Raw genomic sequence first — 27,932 nt, 5'->3', positions numbered from 1 at the left:
ATCGAATAATTTATTTTAGTTAAAAAATGTTACAGTGAGAATAATTTAATTTTTCTTTCGGTAAAAACTTTGATCACAGGCTTTGAACTCATCTACTAAAACCTACTATTTGGGTTCTCTTTTTGGATTTCAGTCACTAAAAGCTACTATTTCTGTTTTTTTTTTTTTTGAGAGAGAGAGAATTTCGACTGCTTTAAACTCGCTAATACTAGAAATCAAGAAACTATTCTCAAAAATTATAATCAAATTTTTTAAAACGATTCCATTATTTTCAAAAAAAATATTCGAAATTCAATTATTTTCAATATCTAATATTTTCACAAAATTTTGCAAAAAGAATTTAATTATTTAAAAAAAAAAATTGATGAAATTCATCCAAAATTCAATTGTTTTTATGAATAATAAAATTTCAACAGGAATTCAATTAATTTAGAATAGCATATTCAAAAAAAATTTCGAAAAAATTAAATTATTTAACAAAATTCTTATACAATTCATCACAATAATATTCAATTACTTTCACTAATAATAACATTTTTCATGAAAATTCAATTTTTATTAAAAAATTTTTTTAATAAAATTCTAAGCAAGAATTCAATTATTTTCATAATCAATAAAACTCATTGAAGAATTTCAATTATTTTTAATACTATTTTAAATTAATTAATCGGAAAATTCAATTATTTTCATAAATTAAGTTTTCCTCAAGAAATTCAATATTTTAAGTAAAATTTTCATAATATTTATTTTATTTCGAAAAAATTAATTAATTTAAAACAATGTTAATGAACTTCTTATGATGAAATCAATTATTTTCATAAATAATAAAATTCATCCCAGGATTTTAAATATTTTTAATACAATTTTACAAGAATTGCTCGAAAAATGCAATTTTAATTAAATTTTTTTGAAATAATTCAATTATTTTACATTTTAATAAAATTCTTTGCAAGAATTCTATTATTTTCATAATAAATAAAACTCATCGAAGAATTTCAATTATGTTTAATACTATTTTAAATTAATTAATCGAAAAATTCAATTATTTTCACAAATTAATTTTTTCAAAAGAATTCAATATTTGAAATAAAATTTTCATAATATTTATTTTATTTCGAAAAAATTAATTTTTTAGAACAATGTTTATAAACATTTTATAAAGAATTTAATTATTTTCAAAAATAAAAAATTTTTCACAGAAATTCAATTCTTTTTAAACATTTTAATAAAATTTTTCGCAATAATTCAATTATTTTCATAAATAATAAAATTCTTCTCAGAAATTCAATTATTTTTGAAAATTTTAATAAAATTCTTTGCAACTATTCCATTATTTTCATAAATAATAAAATTCATCGCAGGATTTCAATTATTTTTAATATAATTTTACAAGAATTGATCAAAATATGTAATTTTAAAAATTAATTTTAAATCCTCGAAATGATCAATTATATAAAAAAAAATTTTTTTTATATTTTGGACGAATTCAATTATTTACAAAAATATGAGAATTTTTCACAGGAATTTATTTATTTTCAAATATTTTAATAAAATTGTTCGAAAGAAATTAATTATTTTAAATACAATTTTAATTAAATTTCTTTTAAATAATTTAATTATTCTTTTAGATTTTAATAAAATTCTTTGCAAAATTCAATTGTTTTCATAAATAACAATGTTCATCACAAGAATTTAATTATTTTTAAAAGTAATACATTTTTTCTTGGAAATTCAATTATTTAAAAAAATTCTAATAAAATCGTTTATAAGAATTCAATTATTAGGTATCATAAATAATAAAATGCTTTTTTGGAATTTAATTATTTTAAAAAACAATTTAATAAAGAACCACACAGACATTGAATTACTGTCAAGAATTTGAATAGAATTCTTTGTAATATTTAATTATTTTTAAAAACTTTTCGCAATTTAATTATTTTCAATATCTATACTATTTTCATTAAATTTCCAAACAGAATTGAATTATTTCAAAATTTTTTGTAAAAATTAAATTGTAAATTAAAATGTAAATTAAAATGTAAAATTTTCTTGTAAAAATCTTCATAAGAATTCAATTATTTTCATGAATATAACAAAAATGTCTCAGGAAGTCATTTATTTAAAATTTTAAATTAGAATTTACATAAAATTTGTCTAAAGAAATCAATTTTTCAAAAATTTTTATAAAATTCTTCGCAAGAATTAAATTATTTTTATAAATATTTAAATTCTTTCATGGATAATGAAATTCGTTGCAGAAATTGAATTTATTACCTGGATAAGAAAGAAGTAAATATTTTTTTATGAAAATTAGGGGGAAAAATCAGAAAAATAAAAAATAGAATGGAATTTTTGTCAGTTTTGTTAAGTGTCTAAAACGAGTTTTTTTGGTCGTCAAGTTTAATTTTACGATAGCTAATTTTTTACTACTTTTTTTAGTTTGAAATCTACTTTTTAAAAATTAATTATCGAGTGCGAAGTCTGTGATTATAATAATATCCTTTCTTAAAAAACAGAAAGCAGAATGTTAAAATAAAAATTAAAGCTCCTAAATGTTATTTAGCATTATATAAAAATTCAAACGGGTAAAAAAATATTAAAAATTAAAGTAAATGTTATTTAGCATTATATAAAAATTGAAACGGGTAAAAAAATATTAAAATTTAACTTTATAACTACCAAAGAGTAAAACAACCATAATAAAACTGCCAAAAAAACCCTTTTTTTAAAGTATATTCTTGAAATGAATACGCATCAATATAATGGCAGCATTAGTTTTAGGTATACATTATTTTAAAGGTGTATATTTAAAAGCCTGTGGTGGTATCAGTGTGTACGCAGAATGCTTGCAATGAATTAAGTACGTGAAGTGCATTCAAATGAGCAAAGGCGAACTCTCTCTCTCTCTCTCTGTCTCCCTTGCTGGAATATACATTACACCGACAACGTTAGAGCGGACTCGGTACCTAGGCAGATGTTTCATTTTCTATTGACATTATCCGATGAAAAAGTTACAATTTAACCACTTTTCTTCTTTTCTCCTCTCCTCCATCTTGACATTTTTTTTTTTTTTTTTTGAAATCTATTTAAAACTTGAAATCTATGTAAGGTAAATCGTGGACAGAAAACATACATTTGTAGTCTCATTTTTGATTGATCCCTTAATATTAAATCGCATTTATACATATTTATGTGTATATCTATCATTATTGTTCGGCGATTCAGAAAAAAAACTGTCTGTCAAAACTTCAGGTCCTTGATTTTGAATATAATAAATACACTTTGGGTTATAAGCTGATAATTCGAATGGGGATTTTATGCAGATGCTTTTTGGGATTAGGATGCTGTATGTGACGAAAGGGTTAAAAACCGGTTGGTTGGGAAAAAATTCCTGCTATTTCTCTTTTCTGCTAATATTCTTTATTGTCTAGTATTATTAAAATTATCAGATTGATGGCAAAGGACAATGAAATAATAACTTAATTATCAAAACTTATTATCAGATAGCAAAAATTAGATGGAGAATTAAGAAAAATAAGAATTTCAGAAAAAGAAGAAAAAAACAATTAAGGAATTAATTATTGTTACAAATTATGAAATAAAAATTATATTATTATGTCGAATTGATACAGTTACATAATATAGTTTACACTGAAAGTTTTCTTTCATAATTAAAATTCAAAACCAATAATGTTAATTTTCATGTATATAGTAGTTAAAAAGTTAGAATAAAAGAATCAAAATGAAGAAATAAAATGATTCATAAAGGAGCAAATTGGCGTCTAATTATTATCAAGGATAGAAATGATCGGATAGTTTATACAGCAAGCAATTGGGTTATCTTGACCTCGAATGCCTCCGACTCTCTTGACCTCAGAGTAATAGTTGATTCCACTTCTAGAAACTATACCTAACATACTTTCAACTTTTATAGTGACAAACGCTTGAGTAACGTGTATAGATAACGGCTTTTCCATAAACGATTTTCAAATATAAAACCTCTTTCTCTCTATAGAGAGTTCAATATCTTCAGTATATTCTTGAAAATTTTCAAATTCTTCTTTTCATGTAAAGAAATTTTTCTTCTCTAACAAAAAAAAAAAAAAAAAAAAAAAAAAAACAACTGGAATCTAGAAAATTTTGCAATTGATCCTTTGTTTCAGTCTGTGTCTCAATTGACAATCCAACTTGTTGTTAATTCCTTGTTTCTATAAACAAAATGCAAGTGAAGAAATAAATAGAAAAAATAAAATACGAAAAATTTAGAATTTATATTCAAAGTTTGAAATTGAATAACAAAAATTGTTATCTGTAATTAATGGAGATAAAAATAGTCTAACGGAAAATTGCATCACCCATGACCTTAGAAAACAGCTTCCTATACTATACAATCGGGTGTATAACATATTCACTCCACGTAACTGAAATATTTTTCTTAAATCTTGTATGTAAAAAATTAATTTTTTAAATTTGTAAAAATTAATATGGAATAATCAGGGTTTCCACAGGTCAGGGAATTCAGGAAAAAATTAGGGAAAGTAAAATTGGTCAGGGAAATCAGGGAAAAGTCAGGGATTTTTAGTAAAAGTACTGGAAAAAATTGAATTATTTAATGAATAATTTTTACAATTTTCATAAATACTAGATTGATAGAAGAATTTTAGTTAAAAATACTACAAAAAAATTGAATTTTGGAAAAGTTACAAAAAAAGATTCCAGAAATTCAATTATTTTCAAAAATTATAAAAATTCTTCGCAGAATTTATCAATTATCTTTATAAATAATAAAATTCTCGTCAAAATTTCAATTATCTATTTATAAATAATAAAATTCTTCTTCGAAATTCAATTGTTTTTAAAAATTTTAATAAAATTCTTGGCAAAATTTCACATAAATTCAATTATTTACAAAATTTTTAATAGACTTCTTCGAAATAATTCAATTATTTTCATAAATAATAAATTTTTGACAGGAATTCAATTATTTAATATACTAAAATTCATAAAATTTTTAGAAATGTATCAAGTATTTAAAAAGATTTTTATAAAATTCGTTGGAAGAATTAAATTATTTTCAAAAGTAATAAAATTCTTCGCAAAAATTCAATTATGTTCAAAAATTTAAAAAAAAAATCTTGTCAAAATTTAAATTATCTTTATAAATTGTAAAATTCTTCTCCGAAATTTAAATATTTTAGAAAATTTTTAATAAAATTCTTGGGAACATTTTAATTATTTTCATAAATAATAAAACTCATCGCAGGATTTTAATTATTTTTGATATATTCGAATTCCTTGAAAAATGTAACTATTCTTAAAAATTTTATTAAAATTCGTCAAAAGAATTCAATTATTTCAAAATTTGTTTATAAAACTCTTTGTGAGAATTTAATTTTAAGAAACATGCAATTATTCAATAAATTGTGTTTTTTGTATTTAAATAATTGAATTCTAGTAGAATTTTCTAATAAAAATTTATTTAAAAATGAATTACCGAAAAATCGATTTATCATTTATGAAAATAATTGAATTATGGCAACGAATTTTATAACATTTTTTTTTAAATAATTGAATTTTTGAGAAATTTTACTATACTTATAAAAATAATTGTTTTTTTGCGAAGGATTTTATTAGGATTATTGTAAATAATTAATTTTTGTTTGAAAAATTTTATGGTAATTTAAATTATTAGAAACCATTAAGAAGGCGATCACTCCGAGTTTTCGACTCGGAGTGATCGCCTTCTTCATGTTTTATAATAATATTCTTATGAGTTGTTGAATTTCAAAAAAGTTTAAATTTGAATGTTTTGAAGAATTTTAATTGCTACGGAAAAATAAGAATGATTAAATATTTATTTAAAAAAGAAGTTATTGATGTTTTTGAATAATTTTACAATTAATGAAATTTGTAAATAAATGTAATTGAACATTTTTTTTTTCAGTATCTAATAATTTTTAGAGTGAATCAGAATATTCTTGAAGGTCAGGGAAAAAGTCAAAATCTGTCAGGAAAAAGTCTGGAAATCAGGGAAAAGTCAGGAAAAAATCAAATTAAATATTTGTGGCAACCCTGAATATTAATGAAAAAAAATAATAAAAGATAAATATTCTCTTCGTGATAAAACTATATGTGATGTGATGCTAATTCAACATTTTATGATTGCATGAGCTACAGTTTCTCACGAGAGATACATTGCATAAAAGTGAATTTTAGACTGTCTGTCAGAATATATATTATTACTATTATTATAATCTATATTCATGTTTCTCGATTACTATCGTGCTCCTTCTGTATATTTATATATATTTATACCGAAGAAAGTATAAGGAAGCCTAGAGGCATGACTATGAAAATTGTTCATTATTTCCTAGTTAATTTAACGAAATTTAATTAAATAACAATTTTTTTTTATTGTTGAAATTTTTAAATAAAATTATATACAAAACTTTAATAATTTTATTTTAAAATTCGTATTTGGTACAAATAACTATTTATTTGATATACTAAAAATTAAAATATTTATGTCCAGTAAATATTTACTTAGCTAAAATAAATAAAAACAAATAAGTAAAAACAAATAAGTTTAAATACAACCGAACGAGCGTCAACGAGTGAGGATATGCCGCTATTTTCAATGAACCAAAGTATCCCAAATGTCCAAATTCTTTAATTCTTGCCTCGTTGAGCTCCATTCTGAGGGAATTGTAGTCACACTGAAAAAAAAAAGTATTGAACCAAGAAAATTTTTCTTGGTTGAAGCAAATCGTGGGATTGAATACGGCCAAGACTATTAAAGTATTGATTCAAGAAAACGATTTTCTTGACATAGGATATTTGGGAGAAGAACATATATTCTTGATCCAAGAAAATATGGAATTCGACCAAGAAGTTAGTCTTCTTATACGAAGTATGAAATGTATTAAATGAATAAAATATTTTCTTGTTCTAAGAATATATATAGTTAATTGAATTATTTTATTTGATTCATTCAATTTTTTGTAACGTTCGTTCAAGTAATTCAAGATTTAAATGAAGAAAACATTTATTTTGTGAGAGAACGCAGATATTCTTGATCCAAGAAAATATGGAATTCGATCAAGAAGTTAAGTAGCATGTAAGAAATGCAGAATATATTAATTCAAAATCATTTATGTATCAAATCAAGAAAGTATGTTCTCTGTCCAAGAAAATATTTTCTTGATTTGAGAAAATTTATAGATTTCAATCAAAAAAATACTTTCTCAATACAAGTAAATTATTTACTTAAATTACCCCCCCCCCCCCTTACCCCCATCCCATCTTTTCTAATACTTAGGTCAAACATTTTTATTATTTAATTAATTAACATTTATATTTTTTATTTAAATAATTAAATAATTGTTATTTTACATATATATTTACATTTAATTATTACTTAACACAAATACAACAAATATACCTTGAAAGAAAATTTTCCACGGTCGGAGGAATTGAACTCGGGTTGCACGCACCAGAAGCCGTCACGCTACTACTATGCCATCCTAGCCTCAATGGACAGTTTTCAAAAACTGATATTTAAGTTGCATATACATTTGAAGAAAAATATTTTCTTGGATCAAGAACACCGGCATTGTGTTAAGTAAAAAAAAGTTTCAAAGCAAATAAATAAAATGATTCGATTCAAGAAACATGAATTCTCCAGACAATTCTTTATTATTTCGCTTAAGAACATGATATTCTAGATTCAATACTTTTTGGTACTTCGGAAAAGTAAAATATTTGGTTGAAATAATTACATATTGAGTTCTGCCAAATACTAAATTGTTAATTCAAGAATTCTGTTCAATGCTAATAATTACTTGACACAAGAAAATGAATTTCTTTCTTCAAATGAATATGGGATTAATTGAATATAATTTTTAATCAACTTGAAACAAATATTTACTTATATTAACCTTCGTATTTTCTTGAATCAGGATTATATGAGCGTTGAATTAAGTAAAAACTTTTTTAAAGGAAACAAAAGAATGATTTAATTCAAGATCTTACACTTAATTGAATTGAATAAATAAAATATTTCATTCCAGAAAATATAACATTCTCGCAAGAAATTAATGATTTTGAAACATGAGAATATAGAAATGCTTCAAGTAAAAGAAATGCTTAGATTAATGAATATTTCTTTGAAACAAAATAATTTTTAATTGAGTTGAAACAATTATTAACTTGTATTAATCTTCCCATTTTCTTGGCTCAAGACTATGGGTGTTGGATGAAATAAATAGTTGCTTTAAAGGAAATAAAAAAATTATTTGACTCAAGATACCAAATGACTCAAGGTAAATTACTTGACGTGAGAACATGATATTCTTGATTCAATACTTTTTCGAGACTTGGCGCATGTAAAACAGTTCGTTTGAAACTGTAAGATATTTACTTATGTCAAACCCATATTTTCTTATTCCAATAACTTTGATCAATGCTCAAAATTACTTGACACAAGAAAATAAATTTCTTCCAATAAGAAAATATGGGTTTGTTTCAAATAAATCAGGTCAAGAAAATGCATTTACTTGATTCAATGAACTTTTTTTTTCAGTGCACTAACACTGATTCAGCACCAATTTCTGGTCCTCTGACATTATTGTCAGCTTTTCTTATTTTTATTTCACCTTTCTCTTTATAAGCTTTCAATTCATTTCCCATTAAGTAATTAATTAGTGTACTTTTACCACTACTTTGTGCGCCTATGACAATTGCCGCATTTCCACTTTGACCTCGAGTTCCTTCTTCCATACGACGTTCCGAATCATGGAAAAGTTGTCTCAATTTTATTACATCATCAATGCCAAAGTTACAATTTTCGCTTTTGATCATGGAAATTAGAAAACAGATTATTGCTAATCTTATCATGATTGTTAACAAATATATTGTTACTTTTCCCAGTTGATATTCAAAGATCTGAAAAGTATACAAAGTTATTGGCTATAGAACAATAATGAGACTATAGTCTATGTTAAAATCTTTGCCATACCGGACATTTATATATGGATGATTCCCTGAGTCGAAATTTAAACCCCACTTACTTGGTAATTTAACATAATTATGAGATAATAATTAAATGCCTAGAAGAATTTAAAAAAAAATTAAATTCAGGGTTGCAACGCTTTTGCTCATTTCAAATTCCCTGACTTTTCCAGGTTAAAAAACGGAATTTTTCCAGGTTTTTAAAACTACATTTATATGTTACAAAATTTAATAATTAAGTTATAATTTTTCCATAAGAATTAAGATTTTCAAAAATTTCAAATTCAAACCTTTCTGAAATTAAACAATTTATAAAAAATTGTTATAAAACATGAAGAAATCGATCATTCAATCGAGCAATCAATATCTTCATGTTTTATAATAATTAAAAATGACTGACTGCTAAAATCATTATTTTATATTCTAAAGAATATTGTACTTCTTCAAAATTATTTTCATCATTTCAATTCAATTTTTATTTTTGAGAATTTTTAACTGAAATTCTTCTTTAAATTAATTATTTTTAATCATTTTTGAAAATTTCCAAATTCTTTTGTTTGCAATTCAATTTTTATGAAATTTAATCGATTATTCGGAAATTCTTCAATCAAATATATATTAAAAAATAAAAACTTCAAATAACTTAAAAAAAAATTAAATCTACACAATTTTCAATTAAAATGATGAAAAATTCAAACATTCAAAGATTGTAATTTGAAACCTTTTCAAAATTCAATTATTTCTAAAAATTCACACTATAATACTTTTTTGATAAATTTGAATTTGTAAAAATGTTTATTAAATAATTGTAATTAGTGACTGACTTTTTACTTTTGAATTAATAAATTCTACTATTAAATTAGTAGAAACGACTATTTATTAGTAAAATCTGCTAATTGAAAAGCAAAAAGTCAGTCACTAATTTAAATTAAAAAACATTTTTACTAATTCAAATTTAGAGAGTTAAATTTTCAATTATTATCTAAAATTTTAACTGAAATTCATATTTAAATCAATTTTTATTAGAAAATTCTACGAGAATTCAATTATTTAAATACAAATAAAATGCAAATAAATAATTTATTGAAGAATTAAATGTTTTTTAAAATGCAACTCTCATAAAGAATTTTATAATCAACAAAATTTTAAAATATTTAAATTTCTTTTGACGAATTTTAATAACATTTTTAAGAATAATTTCATTTTTCAAAAAATTAAATTAAAATTGTATTAAAAATAATTGAATCTCTGTAAAAAAATTTGATTGAATTGAGAAAAGCTTTTAAAATAATTGAAATTTTGACAAAAAAATTTTATTAACATTTTTGAAACATTTTTGAAAATAATTGAATTTTGGAGAAAAATTTTATTATTTATAACGATAAATGAAATTTTGAAGAGAATTTTTATAAACTTTTAACCCTAATTGAATTTCTGCGAAGAATTTTGTTATTTATGAATTACGAAAATAATTGAATTCTTTCGAAGAATTTTATTAAATTTTTTGAAAATAATGTGATTTTTGCACAAAATTGTTATTTTGAAGATAATTGAATTTTTGATAAGAATTTTGTTACAACTTTTGCAAATAATTGAATTCTTGGAATAATTTTATTAAAATTTTTAAGAAGAATTGATTTGTTTTGAAGACTTATTAAGAACTTTTAAAAATAATTAAATTATTTCAACAAACTTAATTAAAATTGTATTGAAAATAATTACATTCTTGTGAAGATTTTTAACCACGAATTATTAAATAATTGAATTCCTTTGACGAATTTAAATAAAAGTTTTAAGAATAATTGCATTTTTCGATGAACTCGATTAAAATTGTATTAAAAATAATTTAAATTCTGCGATGAGTATTATTATTTATAAAAATAATTGTATCTGTTTAAAAAATTTGATTATTTACGAAAATAATTGAATTATATTAAAATTGAATTAATTTTGAAATATTTATGAATAATTAGATTTCAAGAATAAGCACAATTACTTTAGAAAACAATAATTTTCCAGGATTCCGATCAAAATTCCCTGACTTTTGCAGGTTTTTTCAAGGTTTAGAAAATTCCCTGACATTTCCAGGTTTTCCAGGTTTCTAGGTTGCGTGGCAACCCTGTAAATTGTTCTTAGTTATAAACAATTCAAATTTAGTGTCCTGCAATTAGGAGCAAACTAATTCATTTTTTTCTGCTGGGCACACACTCAAAAATAAATGTTTAAGAAACATAAGGAAGCACTTTTTAGAATTTCGATTTTTTATTATTATTATTATTTTAATGCAAATAACAAATAAATGATGACTTTAATAGCTTTTCTTCTCTTATATTAGGAAAAAAATTGTTTCTTCTCGATATTGCGTAAATCTTATGAGTAATAAACTTATGGAGGACAAAAAACGATATTTCGACAATAAAAATTTTTTTTATAATTTTAAGCAACTTTTAATTTAAGTTAAATTAAGAAATGAATAGCTCGCTTGTTTATAGTAGAACAAAATTTGTTTCTTTTCTAATGGCTTTAGAATTACGTCAACAGCTGTATATAAACTTCAATTGTTTATAACTAAGTGAAATTTAATTTTTTTGAAAAATCCTTCTTGGCATTTAATTATCTCATAATTATGTTTCATTTTCATGTATTACCAAGTACATAAAGTAAATCTCAAAATTTGCTGTCACACTTCAGGAATTTTTACTCAAATATTGTCCTTTTTTTTATCAAATATTATTATATTTATTTAAAATTATTTAATTTTAAATGTGTCAGTTTATAAATTATTATTTGGATATTTGACATATGTTATGAATATAAGAATGTTTATTATATATAATATTTAAAGAATTAGGACTTTAGTAGATTTATTTTTTAAATCTAGTATTTAAATATATTGTATTTAATACATTGTTTCTTTCAATAGAAAAAAATTTCTTTTTATTTTAACAATTAACAATTAAAAATCAAATTATTTTTAAAAATGTATGATTGTGTCAGTTTATTTTTTTTTAATAAAATCGCATAAAAATTCGTAGTGTATATTTGAAAAAGTATTTTGATCTTTAATATTGTAAATTTTTACCGTCTTGGTGTGAAACTTATTCGTATATTTGATATGCAGGAAAAATTGGACGAATCTCAATATATTGTTTTGTTTGTTTGAAACTTATTATTGTCACGTAACGAAAGACTTTGAAATAACGTTTAGAAATCTGACACGATTCACCAACTTATATATTTTCCATGTTCAATATAATTAAAATTATCTCTAAATTTTATTTTCTCTTACCCAATAGAAAAACTATGCAGGTTAAAATTATTAAACTGACATTCATTTCGACTTCATCTGTATGGTTATTATATTTTTTTTTTATTAATTTTACACGGAAAAAAATCCTTAGCTGATAAAAAACTGTTAAACTGTTACCAACTCCAATTGAAATTGGTAACAGTTTTTTTGTAATTTTTAATATTTCCTTATTTTTATATTTTTCAATTTTCAATTTTTTTAATTTTACACAGAAAAAAAACCTTAGCTGATAAAAAACTGTTAAATTGTTACCAACTCCAATATTGGAGTTGGTAACAATTTAACAGTTTTTTATCAGCTAAGAATTTTTTTTCGTATAAAATTAATAAAAAAAAATTCACCATGTGAAATATTTGCAGAAATTCCGTACAGAAATATTAAGGGGGAGGGGAGTAAGGTTAATTCAGTGAAAAAAATTTTTTTTGTCGTTACAGAGAGATTTAATTTTTATTTTATCAGTTTTCATATAATTCTGCAACATTTGAACAATATATTTATTTTTCTAAAGTTGTAGTAGTTGTTATAGTATTTTCTGATTTTAGTTGTTAATAATTATATTTTTCTTTAAACGACTGGAATTGAATATAGTTGTTGCATTTTGATTGGCAGTTATTGTTGACCCACTTGATACGAAAGACAAAAAAAAAAAAAATGGGGAAAAGGAAGAGGACAAAAATTACTACAGCGTTATTGAAATATGTATCCATAAGCGACGTATGTGTATTGTTGCCGCGATTTCTATGAATTCATTGAGGCATGATCAATTCGCGGTCTTTTGTATTAAATACTGGTATAATGGCGGTAGGACGAAAAGTGTAATGATTTGACACGAATGATTTGCGTCAGAAAGCAATTTAACTTCATTTACAGACGAATGATTTTAGATTGAAAGCTAAGGGCGCGGGAAACTCAATGGATTCATATTTTTTTCCCTCCCTAACGAAGAATCTGTTGCAATTTTTTTTTCCTTTCCTTTTTTATCAAACAATTAAAAAAAAATTTTTTTTTGTATGTTTATCGAACAATTTTTAAAGAGTAAAATAAAAATTTAATTGTAAGTGGTTATTTATTTTAATTTAACAATGATGAAGACTATTAAAAATTATTTATTTTAATTTAACAATGATGAAGACTTTTTAAAAAAAGGAATAAAATAGAAAAATTTGAATTAATAAAATAAAAAAATAAAATGAAATAAAAATTCAATAAACTATTAGGAAAAGGTAAAAATAAAGAAAATAGGAGTAAATTCCCCAAAGTTGTGAATTTATTTATTTATCACTTATACTCGTGGAGGGGAAGAGGTAAATTTATCGTTTACAAATGAGCATTGGAGTTTCCCCAGTAAATAAAAGTCAGTAAGCGTTTTTAAATGAATGAACTCTCCCGCTCGTTGATGCATTTTTGTCTCTTCCCCTCTCCCCAGACATTAAAATTTGTAAACAAGCTAAAATCGGGTGCATTTCATTGACACGCGTAAAGATATCTATAAAAATTCGGGTAGTCGTTTATTACACATACTTGATTGTTACAAAGCTCTTCCACCAGGAAATGGAAATCCAAACCTAAATTGTTTGGTCATCCTTTGGCTATAAATATTCTCAGGACAATGGACGTGATGTAAGGACAGCTGAACGCCCTTAAAACTGCGCACAGAACGCTCGACGACCACCGTCACCAAAGAGAACTGTATGTGACTCGTTTCATCGGAATTATTTTTCGATTGACTGACCCAGGAGTCACTATAAAAAAAAAGGGTGAATAATAAAAAAATAAAAAAACAAGATTATAAGAGCATTAGTCATACAGTATCCCAGTTTACATTGTCGTCCTTTTCTTTAAATGTATATGTTAACACACTGTTTAGAGAATAAGTTTGAACATTACAATAAAACGCATCCTATTTACGACTTGATTTAATTTTACGATTATTTCAATTCGAAAAAAAATTTCTCTATAAATTATTTGTATATGATGAAAAAAGTATCAATAGTTGCTTGAATCCGAGGCTTCTGATAGTAGTTCTGGGTTGCCACAAGTCAGAGAAATCAGGGAATTGAGTGAAAACTGAAAAGTCAGGGATTTTTTTTATTAAAGTGCTGGAAAAAATTGAATTTTGGAGAAGTTACAAATAATTGCAAATATTCAATTACTTTCAAAAGTATTATAAAATCCTTCGCAGAAATTCAATTATGTTAAAAAAATTTTTTTAAATTCTCGTCAAAATTTCAATTATCTTTAAATATAATAAAATTCTTCACCAAAATTCAATTATTTTCAAAAGTATAATAAAATCCTTCGCAGAAATTCAATTATGTTAAAAAAATTTTTAAAAATTCTCGTCAAAATTTCAATTATCTTTAAATATAATAAAATTCTTCACGAAAATTCAATTATTTTCAAAAGTATAATAAAATCCTTCGCAGAAATTCAATTATGTTAAAAAATTTAAAAATTTTCTCCTCGAAATTTCAATTATCTTTAAAAATAATAAAATTCTTCACCAAAATTCAATTATTTTCAAAAGTATAATAAAATCCTTCGCAGAAAATCAATTACTTTAAAAAATTTTAATAAAATCCTTCGCAAAAATTCAATTATGTTAAAAAATTTTTAAAAATTCTCGTCAAAATTTCAACTATCTTTAAAAATAATAATAAAATTCTTCACCAAAATTCAATTATCTTTAAAAATAATAAAATTCTCGTAAAACTTTCAATTATCTTTAAAAATAATAATATTTTTCATCAAAATTCAATTATTTTCAAAAATTTTAATAAAATTCTTGGCAAGATTTCAATTATCTTTAAAAATAATAAAATCCTTCAGCAAAATTCAATTATTTTTAAAAGTATAATAAAATCATTCGCAGAAATTCATTTATAAGTTCAAAAATTTAAAAAAATTCTCGTCAAAATTTCAATTATATTTAAATATAATAAAATTCTTCACGAAAATTCAATTATTTTCAAAAGTATAATAAAATTCTTCGCAGAAATTCAATTATTTCAAAAATTTTAATAAAATTCTTCGCAGAAATTCAATTATGTTCAAAAATTTAAAGAAAATCCTCGTCAAAATTTCAATTATCTTTAAAAAATAATAAAATTCTCGTAAAACTTTCAATTATCTTTAAAAATACTAAAATTCTTCACCAAAATTCAATTATTTTAAAAAATTTTAATAAAATTCTTAGCAAAATTTCAATTTTCAAATCATTTTTTAGAAATGATTGAATTTTGAAAAGGTTTTAAATTTAAATCTTTGAAAATTTGAATTTTTCATACTTTTAACTGAAAATTCTGCAGAATTAATTTTTTTGAAAAAAGTTTAATTGAATTTTTTTAAAAGTTATTTCAAGTTTTTATTTTCTAAATATTTAATTTAAAAATTGTCGAATAATCCAAATTTCGTAAAATTGAAATGTAAGAAAATATATTTAAAAATTCTCAAGGAACTTTTGCAAAAATTAATAAAAAAATTAAAATAAATTGTAAATTGAATTTTTATAAAATTTTTAAAAATAATTACCTACACTTTTCGAAGAATTTATTTAAAATTGTATTAAAAATAATTGAAATCCCGTGAATAATTTAATTATTTAGAAGAATAATAAATTGAATTCTTGCTAGAAATTTTTATTACATTTTTTTAAATAATTGAAATCCTGTGAAGGATTTTATTTTTTATGAAAATAATAATTGAATTCTTGCAACGAATTTTATAACTTTTTTTAAAATAATTAAATTCTTGCAAATAATTTTATTACATTTTTTTTTAAATAATTGAATTCTTTTGAGAAATTTTATTAAAATAGTAGATTTTGAAAAAAATTGAATTTCAACCAAGAATTTCATTATTTGTGAAATGTAATTAAATTATTGCAAAAATTTTTTTAAAATAATTATATTTTTCGTGGAATTTTTTTAAAAATTGTATAATTGAAATCCTACGAAAATAAGTTATAACGAATTTTATTATCATTTTTTTAAATAATTTGAATTCATGTGAAACATTTTATTACTTGTTAAAATAATTGAATCCTTTCGAAGGATTTTATTACCTTTTTTAAAAATAATTAAATTCTTTTAAGAAATTGCGTATTAAAATAGTAAATTTTAAAAATATTTCAATTTCAACCAAGAATTTCATTATTTGTGAAATGTAATTGAATTATTGCAAAAAATTTTTGAAAATAATTATATTTTCCGTGGAATTTATTTAAAATTGTATTAAAAAAAATTGAAATTCAATGAAAAATTTTATTATTTATGAAAATGATTGAATTCATACAACCAATTTTATTAAATTTTTCTAAATAATTGAATTTATGTGAAAAATTTTGTAACTTGTAAAATAATTGAATTCTTGCAAAGGATTTTATTAAAATTTTTAGAAATAATTGAATTTCAGAGAAGAATTTTATTATTTATAATGATAATTGAAATTTTGACGAGAATTTTTTTAAATTTTCGAATGTAATTGAATAATTTTGGCGAAATTTAATAAAATCTTTCAGAATATTTACATTTTTCGAGAAATTTGATTAAAATTGTCCTAAAAAAAATTTAATTATTAAATAATTGAAATTCTGACCTGAGTTTTACTATTTATGGAAATAATTTAATTCTTGCAAGAAATTTTATAACATTTTTTTTTTTTTAATTAATTGAATTCTCTTGAGAAATTTTATTAAAATATAGTAGATTTTGAAAATATTTGAATTTCAGCAAAGAATTGCATTATTTGTAAAATGTAATTGAATTTTTGCAGAAAATTATTGAAAATAATCTTATTTTTCGAGGAATTTATTTAAAATTGTATTAAAATTTAATAAATAAATAAATTTATTAAATTCATACATTTTTTAATTTATGAATATAATTGAATTCATGCAACGAATTTTATTACATTCTTTTAAATAATTGAATTTATGTAAACGTTTTTTAAGTGAATCAGAATATTCTTTAGGGTCAGGGAAAAAATGAAAATTTTGTCTGGAAATCAGGGAAATGTTAGGGAAAAACAAAATTAAATGTTTGTCGCAACTCTTTAATTGCAAACTATAATCACTTCAACTAATGATATTTGCATCCACTGGTTGTAGAAAAAAAACAAGAAAGATTAATTATTGAAAACTACACGCAGAGGAAAAAATTGAATGAAAGAAATAACAAACTCTCGGTTTACGATTGGAACATGGCATTAGGTGTAGTGTGGTAGGTCAGTCACGTTGAGCAAAAGAGCGTGGGATCGGAGTTACTGTTACACGAGAGTGTATAACGCGTATAGTAAAAAATGGATAAAAAAGAAACGTGTCGAGCGTCTTCGGTTTGAATATTTTGCTTCTTTGTAGGAATTCCCTTCTTTTTTTCTCAAACTTTTCCTTTTTTTCCCCATTTTTTTTTTCTCTTAATTTTTTGCAATTACAACAAAAATGCTTCTTCTCCCACACACAGCTGTTTGACTAAAGCGAATTGCATAAAAAGGAAGAGTGATAAGCCGCTATAGCAAATGTATAGAAGGAAGTTTCTCATATGCGATAAACAACAAAAACTTGTTCTTCGGGTCTCATGTATAGATAGATAGATACTCGTGTGTAAGTGTGTAAAAATATTGCTACACACGTTAAATATCAACGTATCATGGAAATAATGACGTGACGAGATTAATTTTTTTTTTTTTTTGAAAAAAGAAACACTTCCTGAAGAGCAGATGCAACTTTATACCGTACATGTACTTATGAGATAAAATTGTAGCACTTGCTTTAGTCTGAATTTATTAGCATAATTTTTTTTTAATACTAACATTAAATCTATACAGTATTTTTTTTTTATTTTTTCATTACATCATACATAATAAAAATTAAGTTTAAATTTAAAAAATCCAAAAGAAATGACAGCATTAATTGAAAAAACTATTATTCTTCAATTATTGTCATTTGTCTATATTGTTTTTCAATTTTCATCCAAACTTTTTTAATTAATGCTTAAACAATTGTTGCCTCTAAATATAAAATAATGTGCATTGTAAATAAAAGCGGAAGTCGTGTGCGTATTCATATTGCTGTTGCGAATTATAAAATGTGTCAAGGTTCGATAAACTGAAAAATGAATATTTCTCTTGTCCGGTAAAAAATAAGTATTATTAATGTTTACTATAATATGGAATTTTAAAGTAACATTTGCCCTGTTATTAGTTTACACAACCGCACACCATTTGGCAATGTCACGTGCCGGCCACGCGACCAATTATCAATGACATAAATGTAATGAATTACTTTTAGTGTATAAATTATGTATATATAATATACATAATTAGAGGATCCGTTTCGATTATTATTGTATTCTATTAAGTAAATTGTCAATCTCATGAAATAATCTTATTTTTCATTCACGACTATAATTTTTACTTTTATCTAAGGATTCTTTGAGTCATTCTTTATACACATTTAAGCTTCTAATATTCAAAATATTCAACAAATAAAAATTATTACATGATGTGGTTTTTAAGAATTTGTAATAAGGTTGATGATTACCAAAACATGCCAACTAAATTGGAAATAAAAATAAAAATTTATTTTTTGAAATTATCGAATTTCTTTCTTAACCTCCCTACATTTTAACCCGATGAGTATACTCGGGTGTATCTTTTATTTATTTAAAAAAAATTAATTCAAGAGTCATATAAATAAAACTCGCAGTGTAACTTGAAGCCAAATAGTTGTATTTAATATCAGAGTAAAAATAAAATAGTCAAAATTAATTTTAACAAAATTATACATTTATATCCTGCAAAATTGAAAAATGATAAAACCGCAGGTTAATATCAACGTAAAATAACGTTTGTTTAGATACAGTAAATGACAACATCTCTTTTAGTCTACAATTATTTCATTTATCCTAATACTATTGGATTTGACAGTGCACCAGAAATATACTGCCATATTGTTTCCCAAATGCTTTTCTCCTTTTCAGGTATTTCTATATTTCGTATTTTTTCTTCCAACTTCCTAACTGCTGCTTCTTGCGATCTTTTAAGTTCTATCATTCTACGGTTAAATTCAACTCTATCAATATTGTTTAGCATAAGTTGACATAATGAAATTAATAATGATAATCTGTCATATAGTATTTCAACAATAGCCTCCAATAAAATGTTTATTCTTTTTATTTTTCCTGACATAATTATGCTATCAATAAATTCAGTTAGGCTGATTTTATTCTCTAATTTTTTCTTCGTAATAAAGTCTTTAATAATATTATCACTCTCTTCCAGAATTTTAATTTTAAACTTTGCATCAGAATTATCCAATGAAGAAATATTAATTCGTCTGTAGATTTGCTGAAAACTGGAATTTTTTTGCAATAATACACTTCTATCTAACGTCCTGTTCAAATCATTGTGGTTTTCAATGTACCTCTTATTCACTACTGAAGTTAAATCTGTAAAATCATTCATGTTCAGTAAATCATCATTAGTCCTTTGCAGGCAAAGTTTCGATTTGACTGAAAATGTGAAACCTATATCCTGATGAGATGGCTTTCTTATGCTATCGCAGTTATTAATAGCTTGAGTAATATTATCATCGATGTCAGAAGTAACTCTCCCTACTTTTTTCACTTTCCTGAAGAAGGCTACACGTTGGTTATTATTTATTATATGCCGTACAAAGTCTTTTGAAACTTCGGATATATCCAATTCTGAACTTGATAATAAATTTGTATTTAATTTATAATTGAGGAATTCAGAATCGACTGGATAACCATTATTAATTTGGTTAGGTGCTTTTGAGATAATTACTGATATACTTGGGAAAATATCTTCAAACGTGTTATTAAAATATCCTCCTACAGTTTTTAAAAGTGTTAAAATCTGATTAATATTTCCACTAGTAATGTCGTTATAGCTGATTACTAAAATAAGTTTCAGAGAATCGACCTTTTTTGTCAAATGATACATATGAAAGGCATTATTTATATCTTCCTTTTCACCTCTATTGTCCTCAAATCCAGCGGTATCCCAGAAGTCCAAATTCTGTAATGCTGACCTTTCTGAGTTCCATTTTGTGGGAATTGTAGTCACTGACACTGATCCAGCACCAATTTCTGGTCCTCTGACATTATTGTTAGCTTTTTTTATTTTTATTTCACGTTTCTCATTATAAGCAATCAATGCATTTCCCATCAAGTAATTAATTAATGTACTTTTGCCACTTCTTGCACTGCCTATGACAATTGCCGCATTTCCACTTTGACCTCGAGTTGCTCTTTCCATTCGACGTTCAGAATCATGGAAAAGTTGTCTTAATTCATATACGTCATTAATATTGAAGTTACAGTCTTCGCTTCTGATCATCGAAATTAGGAAGCAGATTATTGCTAATCTTATCATGATTGTTAAAGAATATACAGTTACTTTTCCCAGTTGATATTTAAATGTAATCGACCGCAAACACTAATACAATCTGTAAATATTACTAATAAAATAATTGGAATAAATATTAATTTGATCTTTAAAATAATATATGCTTACCGCCTTATGGTGTCAAACTCATTCGTATGTGTAATACACAGGAATAATCAGACGAACTTCACTATTTCTTTTTTGTTTCAAACTTTAATGTCACGTAACAGAAGGCTTTAAAATAGCGTTTAAAAATCATACGCGATTCTCCAACTTATATACTGTTCATGTTGAATATTATTTAAAATATTTCAAAATTTTATGTACTGTTACCCAATATAAAATTAACAGGTGTAACGAATTAAGATTAGGAGAAAAATATATTATTTATCGTGAATAGATGTACTTTTAATCAATAGAAAAACTACAGGTGTAACAATTTCAGATTAGATAAGAACATTTTTTTTTATTATAATATGTCTACAAATAATGGATATATGTAAAAATTTAAAATTTTTAAAAATTTTAAATTTTAATTTTTTTTTTTTTTAATTTTTTTTTTTAATTAAAAATTTTTTTTATGTACAAATTTACGGTATGTTAAGGTCCTTGCTGAGAATTTTATTTCTGTTATTTTATCAGTTAACTTAAATTTCAAGAAAATAATAAATAACGTACTAGGTCGTAATTTTGTACATTTATAATATCTCTAAATCTTATGTTCTGCTGACGAATAGAAGTACTACATGTGCAACAAGTTCATATATTCGAAAAGAAAAATATTATTTATCAGTGAATACATGTTCTGTTAACCAATAGAAAATTTACAGATTGGAAGAAAAAACTATTATTATTAATCAGTGTATTGATGTACATACTGTTGACCAATATAGAAAAACTACAGGTGCAACGAATGTATTATAGATTTGTAAAGAAAAATGTTATTTATTTATAAGTTGATAGAATGAACATAAATAAAATATTTTTCTAAAAAATTATCAAATATTCTAAAAACCTAATGTTTTATATATATTAAAAAGAATTCAATTATTTTAAAATAAAATTATAATAAAATTTTTCTCAAAATTATAATTACTTTCATTTTTTGGAAATGTTAGCCAAAGTTATATTGACAATTGAAAAATTAGAAATTTTGAAAAAATAATTTTTTGTGGATTCTTGGTTCTAAATTTTCAATAATGTACGAAAATAATGCAATACATAAAATTCATAAAATTTTATGTTCTGCTGACGAATAAAAATACAACAGGTGCAACAATATTGTAGATTAGAAGAGAAAAACAAACGCTGCCAAGTTGTACATTTATATTATTTTGGTGTTCATTTCATGAACACTTTGCTTCCTCATAGAAATAATAATAATTGAAATATAAGAATTACTTTTTGTAAAAGGGTTAAAAATCATTAAATCCTGGTCCAAAAAATGTGTTTTTTTTTTACCAAGATTTATAAGATGGTAATAATAGTTTAATAATTACACATAAGTTAATAAACAAGAATGTTGAAAAAATGATATTTTCCACAATTTTTGATTTTTCAAATACCAATAATTTCATAATTTCTGACCGAATCAGGTTCAAAAATATAGGTCAATCGAAGCGTTTGTTAATGATCTACAAGTTGGTAATGATACTTTTAAAGTTACTTTTACATTATTCAACAAAATTTTCTGAGAACAAATTACATCGAAATTTTTATTTATTTCTAACATTTATACGGGCAGTGCCTATTCGTACATAAAGTATTAAAAGAGTAGGTATAATGAAAATAAGTTTATAAATATGTCAAAAAATCACAATCGAAAATTTTGCTAATAAAATCCTTCCTCTATGAGGAAGCAATTATAAACAAAAAACAAAATGTTTATTTTATATTGATTCCTGTAGTAAAATCATTAGATTTCCGCTAAATGCTTTTTCTAATATTTTCATGAAATACAAGATAAATAGTTTACGAATGAACAATGTAAGGAATATTGCAGAGTAATTTGTGGTGAAGCTCTATAATATAAGTCATTTAACATAAGGCTATCGCGTTCAATGTTCACCCCGCGGGCAACTGGCACTTTGTACAGCCGATTGGTATACATATATATATACGGGACTCGATTCGAGGACACGAATGGCTCTCTCACTTCCGAGAGAAAATGGAAGAGTGTATACCTATACATATACAATATATAACCAGATAGAAGAGGGTGAGAGAGCGAGGACTCTCGAGATCCTTTTGTGTTGTGCCCATATATACATACTCTTCAAGTTGATTCGCACGAATTGAGACGAGAGAGAGAGAGAGACATCGAAAAAACCCTTCACAATTCGGATTGTGCATTTCACAAGAGCGGTCTGCCGGACCATTAAACTCGAATCGGTTTTTCTAACCAACGTTTAAATTAGGTTCCAACCCTAAATTCTCGTTATCTTTAAACTACCACTGCTTAATCGTCGTTCGTTAATAACAATAACAAAAGTATGAAATTTTTTTTAACTATAACAATTGGTATACTTGAACTCGGAAAAGGGAAAATTTATCTAGAACAGCCAGGGCTTTTGAACCAAGTGAGAGTATTTAAAAATAAAGACTTCACGGACCAAAAATTAAAACTTATGAAACAATTACTGTTAAGAACATAAGGAGTTCAAAATTTATTTTGACATGAATTTAATATTTAAATCCAAATATTTAAAATTCGATACTGGAAAGGGTTCTAAAATTTTAGTCGGAAGGCCAGTATAAAGGAAAATTTACTAAAAATTTGAAAAATATTTTATCAAAATCGATTTTTTCAAGGGTAAAAGTGAGAAAAATACCATAAGGAATTTTGAAATTAATTAAATTTAGACTTTTTTCGGATAACAATTTCAGGGTTGACACAAAAATTTGTTTTTCCCTGATTTCCAGAAAAAATTTTGCCTTTTTCCCTCACTTTCAAGAACATTCTGTGATTCACTCTAAAAATGATTAAAAAAACTTCTTCAAAATAATTTTCATCATTTCAATTCAATTATTATTTTCTAGAATATTTAAATAAAATTCTTCTTTAAATAAATTATTTTTTTTATAATTTTTAAATAAGTTCTTAGAGAATTTTCAAATACAATTGTTTACAATTTAATTTTACAAAATTTCTATTATTTGGAACTTCTTCAATCAAATATACATTAGGAAATAAAAACTTCAAATAACTGAAAAAAAAATTCAATTAAACTTTTTCAAAAACATTAATAATTCTACAGAATTGTTAATTAAAAGTATGAAAAAATTCAGATTTTCAATATTCAATTATTTCTAAAACTTCATGCAATAATGCTTTTAATATTCAATTATTATCTAAAATTTAAAAAAAAAATGAAATTCTATTTTAAATGAAATTTTATTAGAAAATTCTATGAGAATTCAATTATTTAAATACCTACAAAAATAAATAATTTTTCTTAAAATTGAATTCTCATAAAGAATTTTATTAACAAATTTTTAAATAATTGAATTCTTTTGATGAATATTGAAAAAAATTTTAAGAATAATTATACTTTTCGAGGAATTCAATTAAAATTTTACTAAAAATAATTAAGTTATTGGAATTCTGCGATGAATTTTATTATTCATGAAAATAAGTGAATTCTCAAAAAGAATTTTATTATTTATAAAAATAATTGAAATTTCTAAAAAGAATTTTATTATATATAAAAATAATTGAAATTTCTAAAAAGAATTTTATTATATATAAAAATAATTGAAATTTCTAAAAAGAATTTTATTATTTATAAAAATAATTAAATGCTTGCATAGAATCTTATTAAAATAATAGATTATTGAAAATATTGGAATTGAGAAAAATTTTTGAAAATATTTGAATTATTGTGAAGAAATTTATAAAAAAAATTTGTAAATAATTGAATTCCTGTGAAATTTTTATTATTTGTGATATCAATTCCTAAATATTTGCTTGTAGAATTTTATCAAAATATTTTTTTAAATAATTGAATTGTTTTGAAAAATTTTATGAAAATAGTACCTAGATATTAAAAATCATTGATTGAGGATAATAATTTTGAATTTTGAAAATAATTGAAATTTTGCTAAGAATTTTATTAAAATTTTTGAATTTTGAAAAAAAAATTTATTATTTATAAAGATAATTGAAATTTTGACGATAATTTTTAAAAATTTTCGAATATAATTGAATTTTTGCGAAGAATTTTATTATTTTTGAAAATAATTGATTTTCTGCAATTTTTTGCAAACTTCTCCAAAATTCAATTTTTTTTTTAGTATAGTTTTAACTAAAATTCTTTTAAAACTCCATTATTTTTAATAATTAATTAAATATATATTTAAAGATTAAACTAATTTCAGAAGAATTTTAATTTATTGGAATTTTTCAAAAATCTAAGTTCTTTAAAATTTCAAATTAAATGTATTCAAAATAGAAATTTTCTAAAATTTCAAATTAAAACCTTCAGCTATTTATGAAAATTTTAAACGCAGCTCTTTTAACTTTTAACAACTATTTTAAAATTTAATTAATTTTGAAATATTTAACTAAAATTATTCATTAAATAATTTATAACTAATAAATTTACGAATTAAAATTTAATTTAAAATTTAATTAATTCAGAAATATTTGAGTAAAATTATTCATTAAATAATTTATAAGTAATAATTTTATGATATATTTCCTCAAGAGTTGAGTTATTGAAAGACAAAATTATTGTCAGGAATAGAAAAAATTGAAGTTTTTTTTCATAATTCGTGATAATTTTTATGTTATTTATTGTTTATATTATATATCTGTTGAAGAAAAATTAATTAAAATTCTTATTGTACGACAAAATGTTTTTCAGAGTATTTGACAAACTAAAGCATATTTTAATGACGTCTTAAATCAGTACTGCAATTGACACGCACTTTTTTTTATTTCATTTTTTTTTTGCGCCCGGCAGTGCGTTAATGGTTCGTGTATTGTAATTTTGAAGCGCCCCATAAGGCGTAATAATAAAGCAATAAATTAAGAGAGTGGTATGTATGTAGCTTAAAAATAACCCCCATTTAAAGCATAGGTGACTACAAGTTTTTGAACCAGATCGCTTTTTGGGCGCGTTAACAGTCATCATGGGGTTAATGGCCCGTGAATGTCGCCTTCCTTGCGTATAAAGTTCAACTCAGTCCAGTGGAAACTGGTTTGTGCACTGAAATAATAATTATTACATGCAAAAAAAAATTTCTCGGATTTACCGCAAAAAAAGAAAAATTATTTATCGATTTTTTCTAATTATATATTTATAATTTTCTGACTGACAATAATTTCAGTTGTCAGTATAACTAATGACATGGAGGAAAAAATTATTTAAATAAATTCTTTGCGCAGAGAAGAATAATTTGTGATTTAATGTAAAAGTGAGTAATAAAGAAAAATTATATTAGAATTAATAAAAGGTTGTTCTTGTTATTAATAAAACTTGTCAAAAAAAGTTGGAAAAAAGCGCTAAAGATATTTTTACTTGACTCTAAAACAATTTCACGGTGAATTGAATAAACTTTTAAATTTAAAATAAATTTCTTTTATGATACACCATATTTCTTTAGAAGTAGACTATTACTGTAACATAGATATAACGATTTTCTATGTTTCTGTATTATTAAAGTTTAATATAAATTAATATTGTCCTTTTTCTATCAAATATTATTAGATTTATCTAAAACTAGCAACAAAATTAGCTAATTTCGTCCTTACTTTTTAAAAATAAATTTAGCAATTTTGTAAAATAATAGAACATAAAAATTTTTATTACAAACTTTTGTTAAAAACACTAAAAAATTAAATTTTGGAAAAATTAATTAATTACATATAATTGCAGAAATTCAATTATTTTCAGAAGTAATAAAATCCTTCGCAGAAATTCAATTATGTTCAAAAATTTTTAAAAATTATCATCAAAATTTCAATTATTATCTTTATAAATAACAAAATTCTTCTCCGAAATTCAATTATTTTCAAAAATGTCAATAACATTCTTGTCCTAATTTCAATTATTTTCAAAAAATTTTTCTCATTTCAATTATTTTCAATTATGTATTTTAATAAAATTTCCTAAAAAAAATTTAATATTATTTTAAAAAAATAGTACGCAAACATTTAATTATTATCATAAATAGTAAAAATTTCACAGAAATTTAATTATTTACACAAAATTTTATAAATTTCTTTGCAATAATTCAATTATTTTCATAAATAATAAAATTTATCGCAGAATTCCAATAATTTAATTATTCTTAATACAATTTTAATCGAATTCCTCGAAAAATGTAAACATTCTGAAAAATTTTATTAAAATTCGTCAAAATTATTGAATTATGTTCAAAAATTGAAAAAAAAAATTCTTGTTAAAATTTTAATTATTTTTGTAAATAATAAACTGCTTGACAAAATTTTAATTATTTTCAATATCTATTTTAATAAAATTTCCCAAAAAGAATTTAATTATTTTCAAAAAATGTTAATAAATAAAATTGTAGACCCAAACATTTAATTACTTTTTATAAAATAATAAAAATTCCACTGGAATTCAATTATTTACGAATTTTTTTTATAAATTTCTTCCCAATAATTTAATTATTTTCATAAATAATAAAATTCATCGCAGAATTCCAATAATTTAATTATTTTTAATACAATTTTAATCAAATTCCTCGAAAAATGTAAACATTCCGAAAAATTTTATTAAAATTCGTCAAAATTATTGAATTATGTTCAAAAATAAAAAAAAAAATCTTGTTACAATTTTAACTATTTTTATAAATAATAAAATGCTTGCCAAAAATTTAATTATTTTAAAAAATTTATCCCATTTCAATTATTTTCAATTGCATCTACTACTTTATTAAAAATTCCCAAAATGAATTTAATTATTTAAAAAATTTTTTAATAAAATTCTCCGCAAACATTTAATTATTTTCATAAAATAATAAAAATTCCACAGGAATTTTATTATTTACAAATTTTTTTTATAAATTTCTTCGCAATAATTCAATGATTTTCATAAAAAATAATTTAAAAATTTTAGAAAATTATAATTGAATTAAAACGAAGAAAATTTTTTTGAGTAAAATTTTTCCCTTTATTTTCCAAAGATTTAAAAAGTTTCATTTTAAATTAAAATTTGTAATTAACATATAGAATTTATAA

General features: G+C 22.7%; 3 protein-coding genes across 10 annotated transcripts in view; 1 reads left to right on the top strand and 2 right to left on the bottom strand.

The window, feature by feature from the left end:
- LOC122504677 overlaps positions 1–12,340 on the bottom strand; it is a 67,921-nt gene extending 55,581 nt beyond the window's left edge. The window contains exons 1-2 of the mRNA XM_043615882.1: positions 12,092–12,340; positions 8,715–8,943 (exon numbers count right to left, since the gene is read on the bottom strand). Coding sequence (XP_043471817.1) covers positions 8,715–8,895 — 181 coding nt within the window. The 5' untranslated portion in view covers positions 8,896–8,943; positions 12,092–12,340. The remainder of the gene's footprint in view (positions 1–8,714; positions 8,944–12,091) is intronic.
- LOC122504672 (disabled homolog 2-interacting protein) overlaps positions 1–27,932 on the top strand; it is a 239,990-nt gene that overhangs the window by 144,268 nt on the left and 67,790 nt on the right. The window lies entirely within an intron of this gene.
- Positions 19,025–21,015, bottom strand: LOC122504675. Of its 2 annotated transcripts, none has more exons than XM_043615878.1 (2): positions 20,855–21,015; positions 19,025–20,786 (listed from the first exon to the last, which is right to left on the bottom strand). In XM_043615878.1, exon 2 carries the CDS (start codon positions 20,711–20,713, stop codon positions 19,217–19,219), a length of 1,497 nt encoding a protein of 498 aa, XP_043471813.1. In that variant the 5' UTR covers positions 20,714–20,786; positions 20,855–21,015; the 3' UTR covers positions 19,025–19,216. The 2 variants fall into 2 exon arrangements, with proteins under 2 accessions (XP_043471813.1, XP_043471814.1); XM_043615879.1 differs by having other exon boundaries at positions 19,025–20,798; positions 20,855–20,982.

The sequence above is a fragment of the Leptopilina heterotoma genome, unplaced genomic scaffold (assembly GCF_015476425.1).
Source record: "Leptopilina heterotoma isolate Lh14 unplaced genomic scaffold, ASM1547642v1 Lhet_31, whole genome shotgun sequence".
Classification (NCBI taxonomy): Eukaryota; Metazoa; Arthropoda; class Insecta; order Hymenoptera; family Figitidae; genus Leptopilina; species Leptopilina heterotoma.
The sequence above is the reverse complement of the archived record's forward strand: the minus strand, read 5'-3'. Positions and strand labels throughout refer to the sequence as shown.

Bases quoted from the DNA above. Each gene is read 5' to 3' on its own strand.
- LOC122504675 (XM_043615878.1), bottom strand. From the start codon at position 20,713: ATGATAAGATTAGCAATAATCTGCTTCCTAATTTCGATGATCAGAAGC.